Source organism: Cervus canadensis, chromosome 10, assembly GCF_019320065.1.
Source record: "Cervus canadensis isolate Bull #8, Minnesota chromosome 10, ASM1932006v1, whole genome shotgun sequence".
In the NCBI taxonomy this organism is placed as follows: domain Eukaryota; kingdom Metazoa; phylum Chordata; class Mammalia; order Artiodactyla; family Cervidae; genus Cervus; species Cervus canadensis.
In genome coordinates, this window is record NC_057395.1 from 50,421,834 (window position 1) to 50,449,762 (window position 27,929).

Genomic DNA, 27,929 nt, shown 5'->3' on the forward strand with positions numbered 1-27,929 from the left:
TAAACAAACCCAAAATAACATTCAACAGCAGTCGAATACAATACAGTAGCCAGTTGCTACTATTAAATAAAATTAATGGTGGCTCAGCTGGTAAAGAATCTGCCTGCAATGCAGGAGACCCCAGTTCAACCCCTCCCTGGGTTGGGAAGATCCCCTGCAGAAGGGAACGGATACCCACTTCAGTATTCTGGCCTGGAGAATTCCATGGACTGTATAGTCCTTTGGGTCACAGAGTCAGACAAAATGGAGTGACTTTCACACACACATACACACACACACATTTTAATCAAAATTAAATAAAATGTAAAATTCAGTTCCTCAACCCTAATAGCCACATTTCAAATGCTATTTTCACATGGCTAATGGCTATCATATTGGACAGCACAAATACAGAGTATTTCTATCATCACAGAGGTCTATTAGATTTTTTTTTTTTATTGGACAGCACTCATCTACAGAACAACTTTCCAAAGATGTGAAGGCCATGAAAGACAAAGACGAGGAACTGCTCCAGATTAAAGGAGAATAAAGAGACTGAACACCTAAAAGCAATGTGGGATTCTTGGTCGGACCCTGAAACTGGAAAAGGACATCAGTGTGACAAATGGACTCTTACGGAAGCCTTTAGATTAGTTAATATTCTATTACAGTTAATTTTATGGTTTTGGTCATTGTAATGTGTAGTTACATAAGATGTGAACATTTGTATTATTTTTACAACTATTCCTAAGTCTGAAATTATTTCAAAATGAAAATTTTAAGTGAAATAAAATTTAAAAATCATCTAGCTGGCTATTTATATTTTACTGTTGATTGCATCCCATCCTATTTAATAAATAGGATTTATTGATCATTTTCCATTTAATAGGGGAAGGGCAGGTCCAGAGAGCATCTTGGAGGCCCCTTCCCCAGTAAAAGTGGCACAGGTCTCCAAATCAGTGCTCCAAGGAGGGCTATGGCTCACATGTGATATAAGTCAACAACCACCCAGCTCATGTTTCCCACCAGAGAGCAAAGTCAAACCCAAAGACAGTCCCAGAGTGCCCCAAAAAGGGACATTTTTCATGTCTAAGTCCCTTCAGGGGACTCTCCAAACTGAAAAACAAAATACAGTGCTTGCCTTTACAATCTCGTTTCAAATAAGTTTTAAAACTGCATTTCTTTAAACTATTTTTTCACACTGTCAATTTTATTGTTAAAAAATTAATATATGCTTATATATTTAGTATGGAGAAAACCAGAAATATTTGATGAACAAAATCAAAATTCATATTCATAAAGCCACCACCCAGAAAAAAACTGCTGTTGACACTCTGGGGTCTTTTCTTCTAGTATTTTCTCTTCTACAATATGAGACCTCTGAGTCCTCAGTTCTGGAATCACCCTTGCCTCACCTAGCCACATAGGAAGGACATAAAAGGGTCTGGTATGAATCCACCTTACCTCTCAAGGGTCTCAGGAGAAGGCAGGGACTTGGTCTGTGTCAGCTTGTGGGTCAGTTCCCTGCTGCAGCCAAGCTCCTCCGGGTATATCGAGCCCCCTATGGTCAGTGTGGCCTCATCAAGCTCAGGAGATCATGTTCCTCATCCATCACCTGCCACTCAGAGGCTGCCATCCTGCCCTTCCTTTCTGAGAACTACTGACATAAGTTGTGGCAACAGACATTTACTTGGAGTTGTGGCAAAAACAGGAAAATGAGTGCATGAGTAGGACATGCCTTTGAAGTTAAATATTGGAGTTCCTAAAATTCATGCACATCTCCCAATGCAGAAGACACTCCCTGGCCCTCCCTGGAGACACATCCCTCCAAGACCTCAGCTTCCTGCCACCCTTCTTTTTTTTTTAATCAATTTATTATTATTTTTTGGTTGCTTCAGGTCTTAATTGGCATGCAGGATCTTCCTTGCAGCCTGCAGAATCTTCTGTTGTGGTGAGGGCTCTATAGTTGGGACACTCAGGCTTAGTTGCCTCATAGCACGTGAGATCTTAGTTCCCTGGTCAGGAATCAAAGCCACATCCCCTGCACTGGAAGGGGGATTCTCAACTACTGAACCACCAGGGAAGTCCCTCTGTCACACTTCTTGGTGCCCAACTTGCATTCAGGCCCTCTTGCCATCTGCTTTCCTAGGGCCCTTCCCCCAGGATCTGGAGCTCAGTGAAGAAAACAGAAATCCCTCAGAATGGGAGACTTTGTGCACAACGAAAGATCCTGCATGACACACCTAAGACCCGACACAGCCAAATAAATAAATATTTTTAATAGAAATGCTTTATATATAAAAAAAATTGCTGTGGATATGCACATGTAAGTCTTTTTGTGGAGTTATGCACTCATTTAAAAATTGATGGACAGGTGGTTCAGTGGTTAAAATTTCCCTAGTGGTCCAATGGTTAAGAATCTACCTGCCAATGCAGGGGACATGGGTTAGATCCCTGGTCTAGGAAGATTCCACATGCTGCAAGGCAACTAAGCCTGTGAGCCACAACTACTGAGCCCTTGCATCCTAGAGCTCTGCAATGAGAAGTCACAAGAAGAAGCCAGCGCATCATAATTACAGAAAGCCCACGCACAGCAATGAAGATTCAGTGCAATTAAAAATAAATAACAAAAGTAAATAATTATTTTTTTAAATTGCTGGACAATAGGGTAGGGTATGTTTAACTTTATTAGAAGTTTCCAATCAATTTTCCAAAGTGGGTGCACCACTTTACACTACCACCAGCAAGTGCATCAATGGTTCCAGGTGCTCCAGGCTGCTTTTTCACCAACACTTGACATGCTCAATTTTTTCACAGTAAGGAATTTCATGCAAGGAATTAGTTGGTGCAAAATAAGTGAAGGGGACTGGAGGAGCAGGAGTCAGAAGGCTGCCACTGGAGTAACTGAGTTCAAGAGCACATCACCATAACCATGGTCAGAAGCAAGAAGGCCAGTGATGCCACCTCCAGCTCCGCATAGCTCTGTCTCAACATCTGGTTGAGTCTGGCAACTGAGACTGGCTCGAGACCCTCACCTCTCTGTCTCCTGCTGTGAGCATAAGTGACAGAAAGAAAATGGCCTCTGTCCCCCAACCCCAATCTCTGGTGGGGCATCTAATTGTCAGATCTTAATATTCTTAATTCTAGCTGCAAAGGAATCTGGAAAATGTATTTTCTTACTTTGTAGCCTCTGCCCAATATAGGAAAGCATTCTATAAGGAGATAGAGGGAGCCAGTTTTATCACTTAGCTTTTGCTGATTAAAAAACTACCCCCAAAATGTTAGACTAAAACAGCAATTATTTATTTAGCTCACATATCTGTGGGTTGGTGATTTGAAGTTGGGCTTAGCTAGGTAGTTCTTTTTTTTTTTTTTATTAAATTGTTTATTCTCCTGCAAGGCTGTTGCTTCACTGTATAAAAATAGCACCAGCAAACACAGTATATTGCAAAATTAAGACAGTAATATTCTTCACTAGACACTATACAACTAACAAACTTTTCTCCACTGGCAGTTATTTCTAGTGGGAAGATCATTTTGACCCAAATCCAAGGATAGCTGTAAGCAAGTTACAATGTCATATAAGGTATAAGATAACCATGTTATCCTTGAATTACATAATTTTTATAATTAGTTTTATCAGAGATAATTTCAGGAATTCTGAATATTATAACTGGAGCCTAGCCTAAAAACCACAGGATGCTGTGGAAAAGATACACAGTGTTTATCTGAAGGCATTAGAAAGTTAAGGGGTATTTTCTTCAGGAAACATTGTTACAAGTAGTTTCTTTTGCTAAAAGTTGCTTTTTAAATATCTATCCACCACTAATTTAAGACAACTATGCTAGATTAAGTTGTTTCAAAGTAGTTTATTTAGGGGTTCCATTTTCATTCCTCAATAGATTTTATGTATTTTTCATATGCTTCTTCACTCATTAGTTCATCTAGTTCTGAAGGGTTACTGAACGTCATCTTGATCAGCCAACCATCTTCATAACAAGACTTGTTGACAAGTCCTGGATTTTCTGCTAGAGCTGTATTAATTTCAGTTACTTCTCCTGATAGAGGGGAATAGAGTTCACTAGCAGCTTTCACACTTTCCAAAGCTCCAAACTCCTCTTGTTTGTTCAACTTTGTCCCAACTTCAGGCAGACTACAGTAAACAACATCTCCCAAAGCTTCCTGTGCAAAATTGCTGATTCCCACTGTTCCAACACCGTTTTCTGTTGTTACCCATTCGTGTTTTTCTGTGAATTTCCGCACCGACAGCAGAGCAGGGCCGGTGCGCAGTGCCCGGACGGCACCCGCCCGCAGTCCCCATGGCCGCGGCGAGCAGGGCGCGCTAGGTGCCGAGATGGCGCGCAGGCTGCCGACCGCGGCCCGCACGCTCCGCACCGCTTGCAGCGCCATGTTCGCTGCTAGGTATTTCTTATTTTAGCTCATTCGTGACTTTGCAGTCAGTTGGCAGTCTGTTGGGAACTGACTGGTTTGGAGGTGTTCTGCTGAAATGGATCATCTCTGCTCCACGTGGTTACTCATCCTCCAGCAGGTTAGCCTAGGCTTGTTTTTTTTATGGTGGTTGGGCAGGTTTCAGAGAGAGAGCAAAACGCTCTTTAGGCCTAGGCTCCAAATGGCACATCACTTCAGCCACATTCTATTGATCAAAACAAGTTACAAGATTAGCCCAAATTCAAGGGTAGTGGAAACAGACTCCACCTCTTCCAGAAAGTGATGTAAAGCCACATTGCAAGGGTGGGAATAATGGTGGGTTGAAAAGTTATGGTAATCTACCACACTAGTCCACAGCTCCCATCATGTGTCCCACTTCTGGAACTAGCCAGCAAATCCCAAGTATCTGGATTCTCTTTTGTGCAAAGCAACAAGATTCCCTGTATTACCTTTTTCTGTCCCTTTATTGTATCATTTTCCTTAGGTTCCTTAACCTTATTTTCTAAATCTTCTAATTGATTTTTAATTTAAGGAGTAACAATTTATTGAGAACTTATTAACTGTTCTTCCTGGTGTTGTTTAATGGATGTGATCTCTTCCTGAATCTCATTACTGAGAAGAAAAATTAGAAGGTCTTCTTTAAAAAAAAATTCTTTTATGTTCCTACATGGTTTTTCTCTGAAGCCATTTCTTGCTATTTACAAAAAACTAAATAAAGTTTCTCTTTTACATTGGAGGCTTTCCCCAAATGTCTGGTGAACTTTGCTCATGTTAAGATGAACCACCACTTCCCTGGTAGTCTAGTGGTTAAGAATCTGCCTTGCAGTACAAGAGTTGTGACTTCAGTCCCTGGTTGGGGAACTAAGATCCCACATGCCACAGGGCAAGTAAGTCCCAGTACCACAACTAAGACCCAACACAGACAAATAAATAAATATTTTTAAGAAAAGAGCGAGTCAATAAAAAGCATCAGGGAAGTTCTGTGCACATCCACAGGTTAGCTTGCTTTTGAAGGAGCCAGGTAGGGACTGGCCTGCGGATGAGTCACACAGGCCAGAACAGGAGGGTCTTACACATGGGGCTGCTCATCTTTAGAACATGAGCACTTAACTTGGTGTGGGCCAGTGATTCCTTGAGCTGTCTGGTAACATTCATAGGCCAGAAAAATGTTTTTAAAGGCATTTAAAGATATATAGGGTTACAAAAAAACAAAAGTCACTACTGAAATACATTAAAGTATTAAACAACTGTTTCAGTAAATAAATATGTAAGCAGTGTCATGCATAGATGATAATCTCAGGTATCTGCATCAACTCTATTGTAATACTAAAATACCCATAATTTCTTTTGGTGACCAAGTCTTAGATCCTGCTAATAGCATTGTCATTCATAGCCAACATTCTAAATGGAAGGAAATTACAAAAAGCACACTTTTGGGGAGGAGTGATAGATATGTTCATTATCATGTTTGTGGTGACTGTTTCATGGGTATATATACATATGTCAAGTCTCATCAAACCGCACACTTTAAATATCTGCAGTGTTGGGGAAATAAGGAATCCTACCAACAGAAAGGCCTTTATGCACCAACACCGAGGACAGAGAAAACACTGAAAACGCAATTAGTTAAAAACATGCAAGTACTTCACAAGACACTACAAAGTCTGGGCAGCATTTCACACATTTTATATGATAACATAGAAAAAAGACCAATGAAAACTTAATTTTACCTAGTAATTAGTGAAAAAGATGCATTTCTTCCTCATCTGAATTGCAGGATCCCATGAATTCTATCCATGGATCCATTGAGAGTCCTGGGCTTCCAGATCCCATCACTGTCCCAATAATGCCCTGACAATAACAACTTTTTCCAGATTCAGGACCCAACTTGTGATCACCCATTGCCTTGAGTTGTCATGTTTCTTTTTTCCCCTTTTAGACGAAGCAGTTCCTCAGCCTTTAACTGCCTTGATATTTTTGAAGACTGTATGTCAGAATTTTCCGCTTCTTGGGTGTGTCTGGTTTTATCCTCCTAATCAGATTCAGGGTAAGCATTCCTAATGCTCAGAAGTGACACTGTCCTTCCTGCACATCAGGAGGCACTGGATGTCCACTTGTCCCACTACTAAGGATATCCACTTCCATCACTTGATAAAGGGGGTGTCCTCCAGCTTCCCCACTATAGATTTACTATTTCCTCATTTGTAACTAATAAGTAATTAATGAAAAGGCTACATAAAAATCCTGTTGCTCATGAATCTTTCACCAACAGTTTTATAACAGCATCTCAACATAGTTCATACATCTTCTTTGTACAGACAAATGTATTTCTAATTATATTGGATCTAGGCATTTTATAATTTTTTTGTCCTGAAGATCTTTCATTATATTTACTAACTCATTATTCATGGACATAGGGAAGTTATTTTTACTGATCATTTTTGTTATCCACCACATACCTTAGGACCTCTCTGGATCAGAGAGGGCTCCTCTTGCCCATGATTTACTTTGTTTTCATTACATGGATATTACAGGACCATGTGAGCCAGAGACCTATCAAAGGGTTTTAATGCCCTTTTGCTTCTGATTAAATATCAATCACAAATAATGTCCAGATAATAAATGCTCTGCTCCCAGCTCCAGCTGAAGATGGAGTCTCTACTGGTCCAAAGACTTTTGGGCCCTCAAGCTGATGTGGCTTGTATAACTAGGGTGGACAAAGCCACCTCCTGGTGACTTTCAGAAAGAGGATTTCTGCCCACCTTTTTACTCATTTTTCCTAGGGGCAGAAATCATAGGCCTGTAGTAACAGTCGATCACAACTCTGACCTCTTTCAAAACACTGAGGGGAAAAACTCCTATTCCTTAATAGAAATGTGAAAGCAGCCAGTAGAACTTCTGAACTCGGGGGACCTTGCAGCAGGAAACTTGCAGATGCTGCATGATGTTTCCTTTGCTGTAACAAGCAGCTTATCATCTGTGAAAGGGACCTTTCATCCTGGGCTCTACCAACCTTGAGAGATTTCAGACACAGTCTATTGTTTCTCTCTGCTCCCCAGGAGAAAGAAAAAGTTGTTACATGGTGAAGTTGCAGAACTTCTGGCCCCCAAAAGTTGTTACATGGAGATGTTGCAGAATTTCTGGCCCAAGGAGATTTCTGTAAACCAATTTTCATTCATTCATTCCATATTGGGTGGCTGCTATGTGCCAGGTGTAAGTATAATGTAGAAAACAAGAGACACAATATAAACCCTCTTGGAGGTTATAACATGATGGGAAAAAGAAACAGTAAGCTATAAAACACACAAATAAAACACGCAATTGGAGTGGAGTGAACAAAGCTAGTAAAAATTAATACAGGGACTTCCTTGGTGGCCCAGCTATTAAGACCCCATGCTTCCTGCTGCTGGAGGCACTTGTTGGATCCTCAGTCAGGGAAATAAGATTCTGAATGGATTGTGATGCAAACCAAAAAAAAAAAAAAAATTATTACAGCTACACCTGCCCCTTCAGGGGAATATATAACACATAATTCATCTCTCGAAGATATCCCTCTCTATAATCCTCTTCAGCTTACACACATTAGTGACAAAGGAAGTCTTCCCTGAGAATTTAGTCACATCCCATAAAAGTTTGGGATTTCAAAGCAGAATTCAAAATATGCTTTGAGCTGCTGAAGATGGAGCCCCAGAACAGTCTTTTTCTTTCTCATTTTTAGGTGGGCACAGCTACGCTATTAAAGTTAGGCGTGGAACCAAGTTGGATGGGGATGGAGACCTAAACTGCTTAATATGAACAAGGAAGAAGGAATGAACAGGAATAAAATTGAGGTGCTGGAGATCAGAGGGTATAGAAGGGAGCACAGAGAGTTACTGCTTAATGGGTACAGAATTCCTATTTGAATGATGAAAACCTTCTAAAAATAAATATAATAGGGACTTCTCTGGTGGTCCAGTGATTAAGACTCTGTGCTTCCACTGCAGGGGTCACGGGTTCAATCCCTGGTCAGGGAACTAAGATCCCGCATGTGTAGCTTGCCCAAAAAAAAAAAAAATCATATGAGTGTACCTAAGGCCACTAAATTGGACACTTAAAAATGGTTAAGGGCTTCCAGTTCAAGATGGCGGAGTAGAAGGAAATGTGCTCATTTCCTTCTGTGAGAGGACCAAAATTGCAACTAGTTATTGAACCACCATCAAGAGGATGCTGGAACCCACCAAAAAAAGATACACTACGTCCAAGGGCAAAGAAGAAGCTGAAACAAGATAGTAGGAGGGGCCCAACATGATAAAATAAAATCCCATACCAGCTGGGTGGATGACTCAAAATCTGGAGAAGAGTGCTATCAAAGAAGTTCTCCCACCGTTGTGAGCCTCATGTCAGGCTTCCCAGCCTGGGGATCATGCAAAGGGATGGGGAATCCCCAAGGAATCTGACTTTGAAAGCCAGTGGGATTTGATTACAGAACTTTCAAAGAACTGGGGAAAACAAGAGACTCTACTCTTGTAGGACACAAACAAAATCTTGTGTGTGCCAAGACCCAGGGGAATGGAGCAGTGACCTCACAGAAGACTGAACCAGGCCTACCTGCTAGTGCTTGAGTGTCCCCTATAGAGATCTGGGTCAGCATGGCTTGCCATGGGGATGGAGGCACTGGCAACAGCAGTCCTGGAAGGGGCCCCTTGGTGGAAGTCCTCTAGGAGGTCACCATTAATCCTACCATAGAGCCCAGGGCTGGGCCCCTCAGGCCAAAGAACTAACTGAGAGGGAGCACAACCCCACCAATCAGCAGATAACTGGATTAAAGTTTTACTGAGAAGCAGCAGTTAGGACTGGACATGTAACAACAGACCAGTTCCAAATTGGGAAAGGAGTATCCAAGGATGTATACTGTCACTCTGCTTATTTAACTTATATGCAGAATGTATCATAAGAAATGCCAGGCTAGACGAAACACAAGCTAGAATCAAGATTGCCAAGGGAGAAATGTCAATAACCTCAGATACCCAGATGACACTACCCTTCTGGCAGAAAGCGAAGAACTAAAGAGCCTCGTGATGAACGTGAAAGAGGAGAGTGAAAAAGTTGGCTTAAAACTCAATATTCAAAAAACTAAGCTCATGGCATCCAATCCCATCACTGCATGGTAAATAGATGGGGAAACAATGGGAACAGTGACAGACTTGATTTTGGGGGGCTCCAAAATCACTGCAGATGGTGACTGCAGCCATGAAATTAAAAGACGCTTGCTCCTTGGAAGAAAAGCTATGACAAACTTAGACAGTGTATTAAAAAGCAGAGACATTACTTTGCCAACAAAGGTCCATCTAGTTAAAGCTATGGTTTTTCCAATAGTCATGTATGAATGTTAAGAGTTTGACTATAAAGAAAGCTGAGCACTGAAGAATTGATGCTTTTGAACTGTGGTGTTGGAGAAGATTTTTGAGAGTCTCTTGGACTGCAAGGAGATCAAACTAGTCAATCCTAAAGGAAATCAACCTTGACTAGTCATTTGAAGGACTGAGGCTGAAGCTGAAACTCCAATACTTTGGCCACCTGATGTGAAGAACTGACTCACTGGAAAAGACTGATGCGGGGAAAGAGTGAAGGCAGGAGGAGAAGGGGACCAACAGAGGATGAGATGGTTGGATGGCATCACCGACTCGATGGACATGAGTTTGAGAAAGCTTCGGGAGTTGGTGATGGACAAGGAAGCCTGGCAAGCTGCAGTCCATGGTGTCACAAAGAGTCAGATACTACTGAGTGACTGAACAGAACTGAACTGAGCATAGCCCTGCCCACCAGAGTAAGACCCAGTTTTTCCACCATCAGTCCCTCCCATCAGCAAGCTTATACAAGTCTCTTAGCCTCATCCAACAGAGGGCAGACAGAAGAAGCAAGAACCGCCACAATCCTGCAGCAGCTAGAAACAAAACCACATTACAGAAAACTAATCAGGATGAAAAAGCAAAAGGTTTTGCCCAAGATCTTTGAAGGGACAAGATAAAATCCCAGAAAATCAACCAAATGAAGTGGAGATAGGCAGCCTTCCAGAAAAAGAATTCCGAATAATGATGGTGAAGATGATCCAGGATCTCAGAAAAAGAAAGGAGGCAAAGATTTAGAAGATGCAAGAAATGTTTACCAAAGACCTGGAAGAACTAAAGAACAAACAAACAGAGATGAACAATACACTAGAAGGAATCAACAGCAGAATAACTGAGGCAGAAGAACGGATAAATGACCTGGAGAACAGAATGGTGGAAATCACTGCTGCAGAACAGAGTACAGAAAAAAGAATGAAAAGAAATGAAGACAGCCTAAAAGACCTCTGGGACAACATTAAACGCACCAACATTCGCATTATAGGGGTCCCAGAAGGAGAAGAAAGGATGGACTCCAGAAAATATTTGAAGAGATAATAGCTGAAAGGGCAAGGAAAATATGGGAAAGGAAATAGTCAACCAAGTCCAGGAAGCACAGAGAGTCCCAGGAAGGATAAACCCAAGGAGGAACACACCAAGATACATAGTAATCAAAATGATGAAAATTAAAGACAAACTATTAAAAGCAACAAAGGAAAAACAACAGATAACATAGGAGGAAACTCCCAGAAGGTTATCAGCTGATTTCTCAACAGAAACTCTACAAGCCAGAAAGGAATGTCACGATATATTTAAGGTGATGAAAGGGAAGAACGTACAACCAAGAATACTCTACCAGCAAGACTCTCCTTCAGATTTGATGGAGAAATCAAAAACTTTCCAGACAAGCAAAAGTTAAGAGAATTCAGAACCACCAAACCAGCTTTGCAATAAATGCTAAAGGAACTTCTCTAGGCAGGAAATAAAAGAGAAAGTGAAGACCTACACAAAATAAACCCAAAACAATTATGAAAATTGTAATAGGATCATACATACCGATAATTACCTTAATAGTAAATGGATTAAACGCACCATCCAATAGAGTAAACTAGCTGGGCAGATGAGAACATGTGTGTGTACGCACTTCCACTTACCACATCACTCTACCTAACCCCTCAAATTGCATGTAATTATTTTATATTGTTAGGTTAATCATGTTTCCATTATGGCTTGCAATGTAACTATCTTTTATTCTTCTTTGGGTATTGACTGTAAAAATTGTCAATTACTATTACTATTTTTATTATGTACCTATTATTTGCTTAATATCATAATGGGCTTCCCTGGTGGCCCAGACAGTAAAGAATCCACCTGCAACACAGGAGACCTGGGTCTGATCCCTGGGTTGAGAGATCCCCTGAAGGAGGGCATGGCAACTCACTCCAGTATCTTGCCTGGAGAATCGCCATGGACAGAGGAGTCTGGTGGGCTTACAGTCCATGGGGTCTCGAAGAGTCAGACAAGACTGAGTGACTAAGCACACAATATCATGATTAGTCAACAGAAAATAAGAGAATTATCTGTCACTAAAACTACCATTTAATAGAAAATCTTGTAATTGCTTTTTAAAATCCAGATGCATACAGAATTATCTTGCAATTTTTTGAAAAATACAAATGCCCAGGTATCACTATTTTTCTCCAAAGCTCCAGATGTGTTTCTAAGGAGCATCCATGTTTAAAAACAACTGGACTACATGATAATTTTTTTGCTTTTATCTCATTTGTTTCACTTTTTCTATTTCATATTCAGTGTTCCTATTTCATTCAGTTTGTTTTCCAATTTCTCCATCTCTTTTTGTTGTTGTTGTTCTTTCTCAAGCCTTTATCAAGCATAGTAAAAAAGCTTTTATATATATATATGTATAGCATGTATAATAGAGTATGGAGCTTCCCTTATAGCTTAGTTGGTAAAGAATCTGCCTGCAATGCAGGAGACCCCGGTTCAATTCCTGGGTCAGGAAGATCCACTGGAGAAGGGATAGGCTACCCACTCCAGTATTCTTAGGCTTCTCTGTGGCTCAACTGGTAAAGAATCTGCCTGCAATGTGGGAAACCTGGGTCTGATCCCTGGATTGGGAAGACCCCCTGGAGAAGGGAAAGGTTACCCACTCCAGTATTCTGGCCTGGAGAATTCCATGGACTATGGGTCACAAAGAGTTGGACATGACTGAGCAACTTTCACTTTCATATATTTTTTTTTGAAAATTTATGAATTTTTGCCTGAAAAAATTTATGATATTTTGATTCCACTTGTTTTCTAGGTATGAATAGAATGCTAAATTCTTAATTTATATTCACTCAAAATTTTGATATAGTTTCTAGTATTTTGGCATCTAGTATTACTGCTAAAATTCTAGAAAATTTATTATCTTAGTGATTTAAAAAAAAAATTTCAATCAGGCTTGAAACTTCTAATCCAATTCTGAGAACTGGATTAGAAATACTATGCTGTAAAGAAAAAAGGAAACAAACAGGAAATTAACAAGTGATATAGTATTATTAACTAAAGTACAGATTTTGTTCAAATTTCATAAAATTTTATGCTAGTGTCCATCATTTATTTGCATAACTTATTCAAAACTCCACACTATATTTAACTGCATTGAGCAGCTTTAGCTGCATGCAACAAATTCTGATAAATTCTCTTTTCATTTTTACTCTATTACAAATATTCTCTAATTTCCTTGTTATGGCTTCTTAGATATACCCATCATTTAAAAGTGGACATTCCCAAATACATGGGATTTTTTTTAAAGTATTCTTAGCATTAATTTCTCATTCTGATATTAATTTCTCATTTAAATGCTTTCCTCTCTGCAATCATCCTCTGTATTTTTTTCAGTCTAACTTTATTGAGGCTTTCAATGGCTAAGTTGAAGATCTCTCTTGGTAAATGTCATGTTGCACTTGAAAATATGTGGGTTATTTTCAAATATTTTGATATTGATTTCTAACATAATTCCACAGTGATAAGAGAACAGATTCTGTATGATTTCTTTTTGATTCTGTATGATTTTAATACCTTTAGACAATGAAAATTTTGCACTTTGTTTTATGTCCCTGGATATTTTCCAGTATCTCCTAGCTTATAGTCTATGGGAACTTAAATAGAATTTGTTTCCTCCTGTTGTATGAAAATTGTATAAATCTTCATTATGTTGTATTGGTTCACAGTGCATTGCAGGTCTACTATACCCTTCTACCTCTCTGTATATTCACCGTATTAATTTTTGAGTTTGACTTTGAAACTCCAACTAAAAATCTTAATTTATCTACTTAAATAAAACAACTGTAATATACAGTGGAACCTTGTTCTGTATTTTCCAAGTTTCCTGTAAATGTGTTATTATACTTTCATAGTTTTAAAGAAATACAAATTTTTTAAAAAATGGTTAAAATGTTCAATTTTATGTTATGTATATTTTACAATAAAAAATGAAAAAAGTTTTCAGTAAATGTAATAATAATAATAAAGCAGAAGGGAGCAGTCTGAAAGTTGATGGGAGGCCAAGGACAAGGGGGAACTAGGAGTGATAAGACCCTCTTGGGGGTTATGGTCAAGAGACTCAGGAAACATGGTGTCTAACACTAAATCTTAAGTTTTTTGCTTTGTCATTCTATAAGATAACCCTCCTCTATCCTCCAAAGTTTATAAAAAGTCTGTTGTGCCCAAAAACCTGATTCTTTGGTGGCATCAAGGCAAAGAGCATGTATTCTGCACCTAAGCAAATATATCAGGGCAGGGAGAGGGAGAAATCACATGCACTGAGACCCAAGTAAGATGGACAATGTCGCAGAAGATGAGGACAAGGACAAGTGACGCCCATGAGACACATAAGATGCGCTGGGGCAATAGCAAGTGTCCCACTTCAGGCAGGATGAGGGCTCAAGCAATTGTTACTGTTGTTCAGCCACTCAATCATGTCCAACTCTTTGCGACCACGGACTGCAGCACGCCAGGTTCCCTGTCCTTCACCATCTCACAGAGTTTGCTCAAACTCATATCCACTGAGTTGGCGATGCCATGTAACCATCTCATCCTCTGTCGTCCCTAACTCCTACCTTCAATCTTTCCCACCATCACAGTCTTTTCTAGTGAGTCGGCTCTTTGCATCAAGTGGCCAAAGTATTAGAGCTTCAGCTTCAGCATCAGTCTTTCCAATGACTATTCAGGGTTGATTACCTTTAGGATTGACTGGTTTGATCTGCTTGCTGTCCAAGCAACTCTCAAGGGTTTTCTCCAACACAATAGCTCAAAAGCATCAATTCTTCAGTGCTCAGCCTTCTTTATGAGTCCAACTCTCATATCCATACGTGACTACTGGAAAAACGAGTAGTTTTTGACTAGACAGACCTTTGCCGGCAAAGTAATGTCTCTGCTTTTTAAAAGGCTCTCTACGTTTGTCATAGGTTTTCTTCCAAGGAGCAAGCATCTTTTAATTTCCTGGCTGCAGTCACCATATGCAGTGATTTTGGAGCCCAAGAAAATAAAGTCTGTCTCTGTTTCCATTGTTTCCCCATCTATTTGCCATGAAGTGATGGGATCGGATGGCATGATCTTAGTTTTTTGAATACTGAGTTTTAAGCCAGCTTTTCCACTCCCCTCTTTCACCTTCATCAAGTTCCTCCTTGTTTTCTGCCATAAGGGTGGTGTCATCTGTGTATCTGAGGTTATTGATATTTCTCCCAGCAATCTTGATTCCAGCTTCTGCTTCATCCAGTCCAGCATTGCTCATGATGTACTCTGCATATAAGTTAAATAAGCAGGGTGAAAACATACAGCCTCGACGTACTCCTTTCCCCAAGGAGTGATGAAAACCATCCCCAAGAAAAAGAAATGCAAAAAGGCAAAATGGTTGTCTGAGGAGGCCTTACAAATCACTGAGAAAAGAAGCCAAGTGAAAGGCAACGGAGAAAAGGAAAGATAAAACCATCTGAATGCAGAGTTCCAAAGAATAGCAAAGAGAGATAAGAAAGCCTTCTTAAGTGAAAGTGAAAAGTGAAAGTGTTAGTTGCTCAGTCTGTCCAGCTCTTTGCGACCCCATCAACTGTAGCCTTTCAGGCTCCTCTGTCCATGGGATTCTGCAGGTAAGAATACTGGAGTGGATCGCCATTCCCTTCTCCAAGGGATCTTCCTGACCCAGGGATCGAACCCAGGTCTCCTGCATTGCACACAGATTCTTTGCCATCTGATCCACCACGGAAGCCCTTAGTGAACATGCAAAGAAATAGAGGAAAACCATAGAATGGGAAAGACTAGAGATCTCCTCAAGAAAATTAGAGATACCAAGGGAAAATCTCATGCAAAAATGGGCACAATAAAGGACAGAAATGGTATGGACCTAACAGAAGCAGAAGATATTAAGAAGAGGTGGTAAGAATACACAGAATAACTACACAAAAAAAGATCTTAATGACCCAGATAGCCACAATGGTAAGCCAGATATCCTGGAATGTGAAGTCAAGTGGGCCTTAGAAAACATCACTACGAACAAAGATAGGGGAGGTGATAGAATTCCAGCTGAGCTATTTCAAATCCTAAAAGATGATGCTGTTACAAGTGCTGCACTCAATATGCCAGCAAATTTGGAAAACTCAGCAGTGGCCACAGGACAGGAAAAGGTCAGTTTTCATTCCAATCCCAAAGAAAAGAGATGCCAAAAAATGTTCACACTACCGCACAACTGCACTCATTTCACATGCTAGCAAAGTAATGCTCAAAATTCTCCAAGTAAGGCTTCAAAAGTACATGAACCGAGAACTTCCAGATGTTCAAGGTGGATTTAGAAACGGCAAAGGAACCAGTGATCAAATTGCCAACATCCACTGGATCATAGAAAAAGGAAGAGAATTCCCGAAAAACATCTACTTCCACTCCACTGACTATGCTCAAGTCTTTGACTGTGTGGATCATAACAAACCGCGGAAAATTCTTAAGAGATGGGAATACCAGACCACCCTACTTGCCTCCTAAGACACCTGTGTGCAGGTCAAGAAGCAGCAGTTAGAACCAGACATGGAACAATGGACTGGTTCAAAATTGGAAAAGGAGTCCATCAAGCAATTGGTATTGAAATACTAAAGGACAGACCAGTGCCACAGGGGTGGAACACCTGGAACCACCCAGAAGGCAGAGATCTGAGTCACATGCGTGAGCCTCATGAACTTCCTAGTCTGCAGGCTCTCTCCTAGGTTAAGCTAAACCGAGTCTATTGAGGCCACTGTGATACAGTTTCTGCCTCACTGAAATGTGAGATTCATCTTCATGAAGTACTCTTTCTTTTTTGTGCTTTCTGGGATCTGCGATGTTAACAGGATTATGGAGAAAAAAGATAGTTATGCATGATGAAATACAATAGCCATTTAAAAATATAATTTAGGAAAATGTTTCTGAAATAAAAAAGGATTTCAATCTACATTTGAAAAAAATCACAACAATGTTTATATTAAAAGACATATTCCATAGACAAACATATGTCCCCTCTCTCTTGAACCTCCCTCCCCATCCCATCCCTCTAGGTTGTCACAGAGCACAGGCTTTGGGTTCCCTGATTCATGCTGATGTATACTAGAAACCATCACAATATTGTAAAGTAATTATCCTCCAATTAAAAATAAAATACAATTTGAAAATTTTTTAAAAAATTACAAATACAGTAAAAAAAAAAAAATACTAGAAAACAAAGAATCCTTGAGGCACTCAGGCAAAAAGAACAAGTATAAAGGCTCCAAAAAAATTGTTTTGAACATATAAGAACTCAGGAATAGTGTTCTTAAGAAGTTGTACAGAAATAGGGAATCAGAGGGAGGAAAAAAAAAGAAATTTTTTTTAAAGATGTAGATTTTCTAGAAAATATCAAAGGTCAGAATCTCTATAGGATACAGCTAAAGCATCAGTGAGAGGAAAATTCATAACTTAAAAACTAATACCGATTTTTTTTGGCTGTGCTGTGCAGCACGTGGGATCCTAGTTCTCCAACCAGGGACTGAACCCACACCCCCTACAGCAGAAGCACAGAGTCTTAACAACTGGACCACCTGGGAAGTCCCCTTCTGCACTTTTTTATAAACCTGAACTATTTCACAGTAATTTTCAGCTTGTTAAATAAAGGAACTACAATAATGTGTGTGTTATTTGCTCAGTCATGTCTGACTCTTTGCGACCCCACGCACTGTAGCCCACCAGGCTCCATGGGGATTCTCCAGGCAACAATACTGGAATGGGTTGCCATGCCTTTCTCGAGGGATCCACTCAATGGATAAGAATAAGAATGCTATGTACTACTATAAAAAGATCACCAGGATACACTGTTAAGGGAAACAAACAAGTGCAGAATCCTATATACAGCAGGCAACCTACTGTGTAAGAAAACAGTGCAGGAAGTATTAAATAAAATAAAAACACTCATTAGTACATATGTACATAATGTACATATTTGCTTATATTTGTATAAAGAGAAATAGAAACATATGCAGGAAACCTAGAAGGCTATTATCCAACAAAACAGAGGGTGAAACTAGGTAGATGAGGAGGCAGGGGCAAGTTTTTCAATAAAAATGTTTTTATCATTTTTATTTCTAAACCATGTTACCTATTTAGAGAACAAAATTTAATTTTTTTACTATTTATTTTTTTGGCTGCACTAGGTCTTGGTTACAGCACGTGGGATTTTCTTTTTTAGTTGAGGCATGTGGGATCTAGTTCCCTGACCGGGGATTGAGCCAGGCCCCCTACACTGGGAGTGCAGAGTCTTAGCCACTGAACCACCAAGCAAATCCCACAGAATTTAATTAAAAAAAAAATTTTTTTTTAAAATTCAAGGCTGGGCAAAATGGGTTCGCTAGTAGTCTGCCAAACGTTTAGGAAAGAAAACGCACCAATTTGTTAACATCTGCTCCTGAAGATGGAGGAGCAGAGGGGACAGTTCCTAACTCATTCTATGAGACCAGCATGACCATAATACAATCTGACAAAAGCATTACCAAAATACAACCTGACAAAAGCAGACAAGAAAACTGTAGACCAATATCACTCATGAACATAGATGCAAAACTCCTCAACAAAATATTAGTAAATAGAATCCAACAATGTATAAAGAATTATACACCACGATCACGTGGGATTTATCCCAGGTATGCAAGGCTGGCTCAACATTCAAAAATTAATTAATGGCATCACATCAACAGACTGAAAAATCACATGATCATACCAATAGACAAGGGAAAAACATTTTACAAAATTCAACATCCATTCATGATAAAAAACTCTCACCAAACTAGATACAGAGGGGAACTTCCTCAATCTGATAAAGAACGTCTACAAAAACCTACAAGAAACATCATATCTAATGGTGAGAAACCAGCTTTCCCACTAAGATCAGGCACAAGGCAAGGAATGCAATAAGATAAGAAAAGGAAATAAAAGGTAAGGAAATGGTGTGTGTTCAGTCGATTCAATCATGTCCGACTCTTTGCGACCTTACGGACTATGCAATTTTCCTGGCAAGAGTACTAAAGTGGGTTGCCATGCTCTCCTCCAGGGGATCTTCCTGACTGAGCGACTGAACCTGCGTCTCCGTGTCTCCTGCATTGCAGGGGATTTTTTACCGACTGAGCCACCAGGGGAGCCCAAAGTAAACGGGGAAGGAAGAAATAAAACTATTTGTTAGCATTTGCTGTGATTGTCTATGAAGAAAATCTCTAAGAATCAACCAAAAAACTCTAGGAACTAATAAACAATCATAGCAAAGTTGTAACCATGGATAGAGGAGCCTTGCGGGCTATAGTCTGTGGGGTCACAAAGAGTTATACACAACTGAGTGACTGAGCACACACAAATGGAAAACAGTGTGGAAGTTCCTCTAAACACTAAAAACAGAGTTACCATATGATCCAGCAATCCCACTCCTGGGTGTGTATCCAGAGAAACTTAATTTGAAAATAAACATGTACCCCCATGTTCACAGCAGCACTATTTACCATTGCCAAGACATGGAAGCAACCTAAACATCCACAAACAGATAAATGGATAAAGAAAATATGGTATGCATACACAGTGGAATACTACTCAGCCACAAAAAAAGAATGAAGTAATACCATTAGCAGCAACATGCATGAACCTAGAGATTACCATACTAAGTGATGTCAGAAAGAGAAAGACAAGTACCATATGGTATCACTTATACATGGCATCTAAAATAAGACACAAATGAACTTATTTATGAAACAGAAACAGACTCATAGACACAGAGAACAGACCTGCAGTTGCCAAGGTGGGGAGGGAGTGAGGGAGAGATAAATAAGGACCTTGAGATTAGCAGGTACAAACTACTATATATAAAATAAACAGCAAGGTCTGACTGTACAGCACAGGAACTATTAATATCAATACATTCAATATCCTGTAATAAACCATAATGCAAAAGAATATGTGTGTATATATATATATATAACTGAACCACTTTGTTGTACACCAGAAACTAATGCAACACTGTAAATTAACCTGATGGGAACCAACACCTCAAGCCTCACCTAATCCCAACTTCACACAGCTTCTAAGAGAAGAGGGTCTCACTCTCATCCTCATGGGGTGGTCACTCACTTAAGAGCCAGACATCCTGGAGGGTGAAGTCAAGTGGGCCTTAGGAAGCATTACTATAAGCAAAGCTAGTAGAGGCGATGGAATTCCAGCTGAGCTATTTGAAATCCTAAAAAAAATGACACTGTTAAAGTTCTGTACTCAATATGCCAGCAAACTTGGAAAACTAAGCAATGGCCACAAGACTGGAAAAGGTTTTCATTTCAGTTTTCATTACAATCCCAAAGAAGGGCAATGGCAAAGAATATTCAAACTACTGTACAACTGCACTCATTTCACATGCTAGCAAGGTAACGCTCAAAATCCTTCAAGCTAGGCTTCAAAAGTATGAGAACCTAGAACTTACAGATGTACAAGCTGGATTTAGAAAAGGCAGAGGAACCAGAGATCAAATTGCCAACATCTGCTGGATCATAGAAAAAGCAAGGGAGTTCTAAAAAAACATCTACTTCCGCTTCATTGACCATGCTAAAGCCTTTGACTGTGTGGATCACAATAAACTGTAAAAAATTCTTAAAGAGATGGGAATACCAGACCACCTTACCTGCCTCCTGAGAAACCTGTATGCAGGTCAAGAAGCAACAGTTAGAACCCAACACAGAATAAAGGACTGGTTCAAAACTGGGAAAGGAGTAAGTCAAGGCTGTACTCTGTCACTTTGCTTATTTAACTTATATGCAGAGTACATTATGTGAAATGCCAGGCTGGATGAATCATAAGCTGGAATCAAGATTGCCAGCAGAAATATAAACAACCTCAGATATGCAGATGATAGCACCCTAATGGCAGAAAGCGGAAAAGAACTAAAGAGTCTCTTGATGAAGGTGAAAGAGGAGAGTGTAAAAAAAAAAAGAAAGAGGAGAGTGTAAAAGCTGGCTTAAAACAACATGCTTACTCCTTGGAAGGAAAGCTATGACAAACCTAGACAGCTATTAAAAAGCAGAGACATCACTTTGCCAACAAAGGTCCGTATGTTCAAAGCTATGGTTCTTCCAGTAGTCATGTACAGATGTGAGTTGGACCATAAAGGATGAGCACCGAAAAACTGATGCTTTCGAACTGTGGTGCTGGAGAAGACTCTTGAGAGTCCCTTGGACAGCAAGGATATCAAACCAGTCAGCCCTAAAGAAATCAACCCTGAATATTCTCTGGAAGGACTGATGCTGAAGCTCCGATATTTTGGCTATGTGACGTCAAGAGCTGACTCATGGGAAAAGACCTTGATGCTGGGAAAGACTGAGGGCAGGAGAAGGGGCGACAGAGGATGAGATGGTTAGATAGCATCATCAACGCAATGGAGAGGAGTTTGAGCAAACTCCAGGAGATAGTGGAGGACAGAGAACCCTGGTGTGCTGCAGTCCATGGGTTACAAAGAACCAGACATGACTTAGCAACTAAAGAACAACTCATCCTCAAGTTCGGTTTGAAAAATAGGCAGAAAAGTTTCAGGCCAGCCACACTTAAGCCCTAGACCAAAGTTGGAGGGGCCTGTTTTTGTGAGAATACAGCCACTCCACTAGGACCACCAGTTTGGAGGGGAGGGGCAGGGGTGTCATAATGGGGGCCTCTGGGACATTTCCAATGGCATAGCTTGCCACAGATACATACTGGGATCTCTTCAAGGCTTCAAGGTCAGAATGTAATTTGTGGCACCCTAGGGTGGAGAACATGGCCTTGTCCCAACAGTGACAGTAGCAGTGGAAGGCATGGCACAGCTGATGGCCTTGGCTGCACTTGGAAGGGCAAAACTCTAACTACAAATGCTGCCTCCTAAATGGATATTGGTGGGTCCTTCCTGGGTGCCAAAGGGCAATTGACATTTGGCAAACATGAGACTGGGCCCACACCTGCAGATTGACCACGTTAGAGGGGCCCGTTCTGCAAACGTAAGAAAGCCATACCTCACAGGTCACAAGTAGATCATGAAAATAGATGTAACTGAGGTTTCGTCCCAATTGAATCATTTTATTTTGTAATAGGTGTTCATTAAGTTGAAAAATAATGTTCATACTCTTTAAAAAAAAAAATTATTTATTTGGCTGCACCGGGTCTTAGCTGTGGCATGTGGGATCTAGTTCCCTGACCAAGGATTGAACCCTTGAGAGGACGGAGTCTTAGCCACTGGACCACCAAGGAAGACCTCAACTGAATCATTTTAACCCATCACTAGGAACTGCTGAGTAACGTCTCCCTTACAGCAGCTGGGCAGCCTGCCCCATAACTTTTTGGGCCTGACCATAGGGCAGGCCCAGTGGCTTTTTGTTGGTATAGAAAGAACCAGGGAATTTGCCCTGGGAGCATCTCACAATCAGATGGAAGGGAATTCCAGGCAAACACCCATAGTCCTTCAACCCTTAGGTGAGGTCATTCAGAGGCAACTGTTGTGCACTGGTCCCCAGAAGCACTTGGTGCACTAAGACCCCAGCTACTCCTCTTAGCACATAATCTGCCTCCCCTTCCAGGGCTTTCTGTGATCACCTCCAACATAAACTGCTTGTACCTAATCCTGTCTCAGGCGCTCCTTCTCAGGGATCCACACCAACCCACCACATTGTAGTAGAGGAAGCAAGTGCTACCATCCAAAGGAGGCATATAAGGAGACAGGTGATAAGAAGGACAAGATGCGGAGACCTCTCAAGAAGCCTCCTGAGGACATACTTGGCCATGAAGGCTCAGACACCCAACTCAAGGTAGTACAGGAGCAGATGTGCATTAATGAAACTCACAGAAAGAGAAGGTGAAATCACACACTCGGTGCTTTTAATTCAAAAGGAAAACAACATCATCAGACCTCTAGCATTCACCTGACACCACCTTCTCTCCCCATAGACTGATGGTGGGCATGGGCTGGGCTCAAAAGGAGTTATGGAGCCTCTCTGCTGAACAACTCACACCTCTGTGAACTGCGGTGGGGCTGGACACCAACCAACAAAATCCTTGATGATGGTGCCTAAGTAGGTGCAAAGGCAGAGGCCAGCTCCCCAACTCTGAAAGCCTCAAGAGACTCCTTTTGCACTGCGATGACTATGGGTTTGGAAGAAGAAAGTGGGCCGAGTTCCAAGTAGCTGTTCCTTACTACCCCAGCACTAGGGGCTGGTGAACTGGAGGCTGGCTGGCAGGGATGGGGAAAAGTAGGGTCAGGTCAAGCAGGGCTGGCCCGATGCGGAGTTCTGAGTAAGTCACAAGGCAGCTCCAGGCATAGGATGTTCTCTGATTCCTCCTCTCTACCCTCTCTCCAGGCCCCTTTTCTGCCAGTTTGTCCCATCCATTTGTCCTGGGTGTGGCAGCACACCAGAGCTGAGAGCAGGCTGGGAAGGAGGAGGCGGATGACAAACTTTACCTGACTATGTGTCCCTTTAACAGCATCTCCTTGACCTTGTGAGGACTCCCATCCCAGTGTGGGTCAGTGGGACCAGGCAGCACTGAATTCTTTCTCTAGACCCTGGACAAACTGGTCATTGAGGAAGAGCAGCTGACCATGGGGCAGGAAGCGGGTGAGGACGCCTTCGATGCAGTCAGCCCTCAGCAGGAGGTTGGCACCAGGGACCAGCAGTCGGAGGTGGTCAAGGAGAAGGCGAGCCAGCAATCGAAGCGTGCTCTCCACCAGCAGCAGGTTCTCGTGAGCATCCAGCACCAGGGCAAAGCCTATAGAGATCACGCCTAGCCACACCACTGTCCGAGGTTCCTGGAAAGGGTCCCCTGGCGCCAGGCGGAAGGCCCCACATGGGGCCTCATGAAGGGCAACTGGATCATCTGAGGACTGGGGCTGCAGGTCCACAGCGTGCCGGCCACACGCCTGCTGCTGCAGCTGGTACATGGACTCCACCTGCCTGGGAAGAATAGGTGGGTCATGGACTTGTCATCCTCAGGACCACCCGTGGAGCTAGGAGCTGCCATTATCCCCATAACTAGATGTAGAGACTGAGCCCTGGAAAGACGAAGTGCAGTGACCCTGCCCAGGGCCACAGTACAGAAAGCATGAGCCCAGACAGGAATTTAGGCTCCAGCCTCCAGGTCCTGACCCGTTTCACTCTATGCAGCCAAGAGAAGGCAGGTTCTGAATACAGCTCCTTGGCCTGGGAAGGGGCATCAGGGGAAGAAGATCCCTCCCCTAACTGATTCACAGAGGCCTCCTCAACATCTCAATAAGAGATGAGAAGTGGAATATAAGCTACATCCTACCCAGGATGTCTGTAAACTCCCCACCCTCACCCCATCCTGAAGCCTTCTCCAAAGAGAAAAGAAAAACTTTCCACTTGGACATCCAGGCTTTTCAAATCACCCTTGGACCTCTCATGAATCACCTTCCAATCTGGGCCATGTACAGGCTGCTATTTTTTTTTTTTTTAAGATATTTATTTGGCTCTTCCAAGTCTTAGTTGTGGCATGGGGGATCTAGTTCCCTGATCAGGGATTGAACTTGGAACCTGGGCCTCCTGCCTTGATAGTGTGGAGTCTTAGCCACTAGACCACCAGGGAAGTCCCAGGCTGCTCTTAAAGACACCTGTTTGGTTTTCTGTGTCCCATAATGGGGAGGAGGCCCAGAGAAATAAAGAGGTAACAAGAGGCTGGTCCAGGGTTGCCCCAGAGTGTTAACCGTCCACCCAAAATGCAGAGGGGCCAGGAGACTCTGGCACCTGTTGTTTCAGTCTGGGTCTGGGAGGAAAGGGTCCCAGGCCAGCTACCCCATCTGGAACAGTGTTTCCCAGCTGTATACTCTCTGGATCCAAGGCTTTCAGGAGGCTCTTGGTGAAGATTCCCACAAACTACATTCTCTCTCCTTTTTAGAGATTCATAAAGCTTAAAGGCACACTAAGGGCCCTGAAAAGTCCTGCACTCAAAGCATGTTTAATCTGTACTGTTTACACTCAAATCCCAACTCTTTCACTTTATAGATTCTATAGCTCATCTGTAATCTTCAAATTCCTTTAACTCTCTATATACTCATCTGTAAGATGTGGATAATATACCTATCTCAAAACACTGTTTCAAAGATAAAATGAGCTCATATACATGAAATATGCAGAACATAAAATGCTTACTACACACATGCTAAATAATACTAACTACAAAAAAGTTATAGTAAATGCTAAATAACTATAATAAATAATCATGATAATAACATTATTTCTTTAACCCCCTTTCATATAATACTTGTGAACAACTGGGAAGACTCTTCGAAAGCACTATTCTAAAAACTTTCTCTCTGCTTCTTAGTCCTCTTGTTTCTCTGTGCCCTCCCAGAAAACCTATCATAATCACTGACCAGGAAGCCTTGGGGCTGGGCTGGATGGTGTGGTTACCTGGCCACGGCCAAAATCTGCTCCTTTCGGAGAAGTCTGTCCCTCTCAGCACTGCGTGGCTGTGGGTCATTGGGTGAATTCTCGGCACCGAAGAAGCAAGAATAGAGCACTCGGCAAAAGCCCTCCTCAGCCTTGGTGGCCCGCAGGGTGTGGATGAGGAAGGCGTGGACCATGGCTCTGGGATGATGATACAGAGAAGTCAGACACTTCAGTGAGATGAGTATATAACCCCCGCAAGGGAGGCAACCACAGAAAGCGTTTGGCCTAGCTCCGCCTGGAGGGTGGTGTGGCTGGTCACTGGTCCTCCTTAGCCACCCAAGACACACGCCCAGCTCTGGCCAGCACCTCTGCCCACAACGGAGTCTAATGGCTAAGATATCCTGGACAACCCCAATGCCAAATATACAAACTGCTGGCCAGGAATTTTTAAAACTGTAAGTTATCAGAGTGAAGAGACACTGGGGAGATCCTCCAGATTGAAGAAGGCCGAAGACACAGGACAGAGGAATACAACCCTGGCAGAAAAATTGGTAGCTTCAATATACAGCATTATTAGGATAACTGGAAGCATTTAAATATGGTTTACAGGTTAAATAATCGTCCTGATCAATATTACCTGGTTTTAAATATAGGGGAACGTCCTTGTTTTTAGAAAATACACACTTAAGTACTTCTAAATACACAAGTAAAGGAGCATCACATCTGCAACAAACTGAATTAGAATATTACGTATACAGGAGTTCTTTATAAAAAGTTTACAGAAAGAAACTTTCAGTCTTGAAATCTGTAAGCCTGAGATCATGTCAAAACAAAGACCATGAAATAGAAAAAATAATGATGTCTGACTGGCTAAATGACCAGCCCAGGACTGAAAGGTAGCAGGGATCTTCGACTAAGGGTGAATAGACCGCCAGCTTAAACCGGTTAAAAATGAAGGTTCCAGAAGGTTCTTTAAAACCCAAGCCCGAAGACCTGAGCTAACCTCCCATGACCCTCTAGCCACGAGAAGATTTACGTCATCAATCTTCGCCACGGGCCTCGCGCAACCCCGAGGCGCAGTGCATCTGGGGGGTTGTAGTTGCTTGCCCCAGCTAACCAACTGTGTGGGGTGGGGTGGGGCGGACTGAGTGTGCACCGCAACCCCGGGCCGCTGTCCTCAGGGAGTGGTACTCACCTTTCCTTTCGTGCCTGCAAACTTCTAATAACGGGCCAAGTCCCTCGGCTAAAGGGGCAAAATGGCGGCTGCGCGGCACTTGGGCGCCTGCGCACGCCACTAGCGGGCGCGCGTCCGAGCGTGACAGTCTCCGGGTGGGCGAGGTCTCATTTCCGGAAATGCGCTCCGAGGGCGGGGTGTGGGCAACTTGCATCGTCTGACAAAGACCCCTAGCCCCGAGTTCCCTGCGCGGCCTATGCTGGTCACTCGCTGATTGAGTACGCGAGGTTCCCACTGGTAGTCCTGCAACCCCCGAGCCCCAGGCCATTTTCCCCGGCGGCCGCGAGGGGGCGTAGCGACCCGGCTTGTGGCGCTTCCGGAAGAGGCAGGGTCTGAAGGTGCAGGGCAGCGGATCTAAAACTAGTTCACATGCGTGGGAACCCGCAGTGTGTGTGTATGTGTGCTTAGTCACTCAGTCGTGTACAACTCTTTGCGACCTCATAGACTGTAGCCTGCCAGATTCCTCTGTCCATGGGGATTCTCCAGGCAAGGATACTGGAGTGAGTTGTCATGCCCTCCTCCAGGGGATCTTGCCAACCCAGGGATCGAACCCAGGACTCCCGCGTTGCAGGCGGATTCTTTACCCTCTGAGCCACCAGGGAAGCCCCAGGGAATCTTGGGGGCACCTGTTAAAATTCAGGTTACTGGGTTTTGGCCCAGAGAATGAAGGCTTGGGGGAAAATAAGCATATTTAGGCAGTTGAGGGAACGGGGCTTCTATGTTGTAGGTACCTCCGATGAGTTAAGACTAGGGCTTGAGGTGGGTTGGCGGCAGGGGTTTGGGGGTGGGGGGGAAGACTAGGGCTTGGCTTGGAGTAGACCGATTGAAAGTGCGGTCCCAATCCTGTTTCCAGCTGTCACTGACAGTTCAGTCATTTTATTGGGCCCCAGTGAAGCCCCATAGGATTTTGTAGACCGATTAATTTTTCCTTTCACACTCCTGCCTCTAACAAGCTTCTTCCTTGCCCCCTCTTTGAGGGAGGCTATCAAAAGTATATATAGGGGACTTCTCTGGTGGTCCAGTGACCAAGACTCGGTGCTCCTAATGCGGGGGTCTGGGTTCCATCCCTGGTTAGGAAACTAGATCTCATGTGCTGCAACTAAGACCTGGTGCAGCCAAATAAATATATGTTAAAAAGCATGTGTGCACGTGTGTGTGTGTGTTTAAGTACTTTCCTATTGGAGTCTTGGCCTAGCAGTGTTTGGGGCCCTGCAAGACTTCTCTGGGCCACGTGGCTTGTCCTGGTCTCCCCAGCCCCCTGCCTCTCCACACATAATCATTTTACTTCCTGGCAGGTCAACTGCTGCAACCTACCCAGATATGTTCTGTGCTTCAGAACCCCACACTGCTTATTCCCTCGGCCTGGCCTGCCCTTCCCTCCCCTTTATTAGCCCTTTGAAAGGTACTCAGACCAAAACTTAGGGGAAGCCTTCCTTCTAGACTGCGCATGCAGTCTGCTGT

General features: G+C 42.4%; 2 protein-coding genes across 4 annotated transcripts; both read right to left on the reverse strand.

Annotated features, from left to right (window-relative positions):
• Positions 1-3,340: 3,340 nt before the first annotated feature.
• LOC122448859 (glycine cleavage system H protein, mitochondrial) lies at positions 3,341-4,389 on the reverse strand. The gene has a single exon (XM_043480505.1). It carries the CDS (start codon positions 4,387-4,389, stop codon positions 3,868-3,870), a length of 522 nt encoding a protein of 173 aa, XP_043336440.1. The 3' UTR covers positions 3,341-3,867.
• A 111-nt stretch (positions 4,390-4,500) lies between these two features.
• On the reverse strand, positions 4,501-26,692 carry AP5S1 (adaptor related protein complex 5 subunit sigma 1). Of its 3 annotated transcripts, none has more exons than XR_006271796.1 (4): positions 26,430-26,692; positions 25,256-25,432; positions 23,293-23,782; positions 4,501-4,633 (listed from the first exon to the last, which is right to left on the reverse strand). XR_006271796.1 is itself a non-coding variant. In XM_043480504.1 (3 exons), the coding sequence occupies exons 2-3, from the start codon at positions 25,426-25,428 to the stop codon at positions 23,356-23,358; spliced, it is 600 nt and encodes a 199-aa protein (XP_043336439.1). In that variant the 5' UTR covers positions 25,429-25,432; positions 26,430-26,690; the 3' UTR covers positions 22,691-23,355. The 3 variants fall into 3 exon arrangements, 1 of the variants encoding a protein (XP_043336439.1); XR_006271795.1 differs by lacking the exon at positions 4,501-4,633 and adding an exon at positions 15,037-15,098; XM_043480504.1 differs by lacking the exon at positions 4,501-4,633 and having other exon boundaries at positions 22,691-23,782; positions 26,430-26,690.
• Between the last annotated feature and the right edge of the window lie 1,237 nt (positions 26,693-27,929).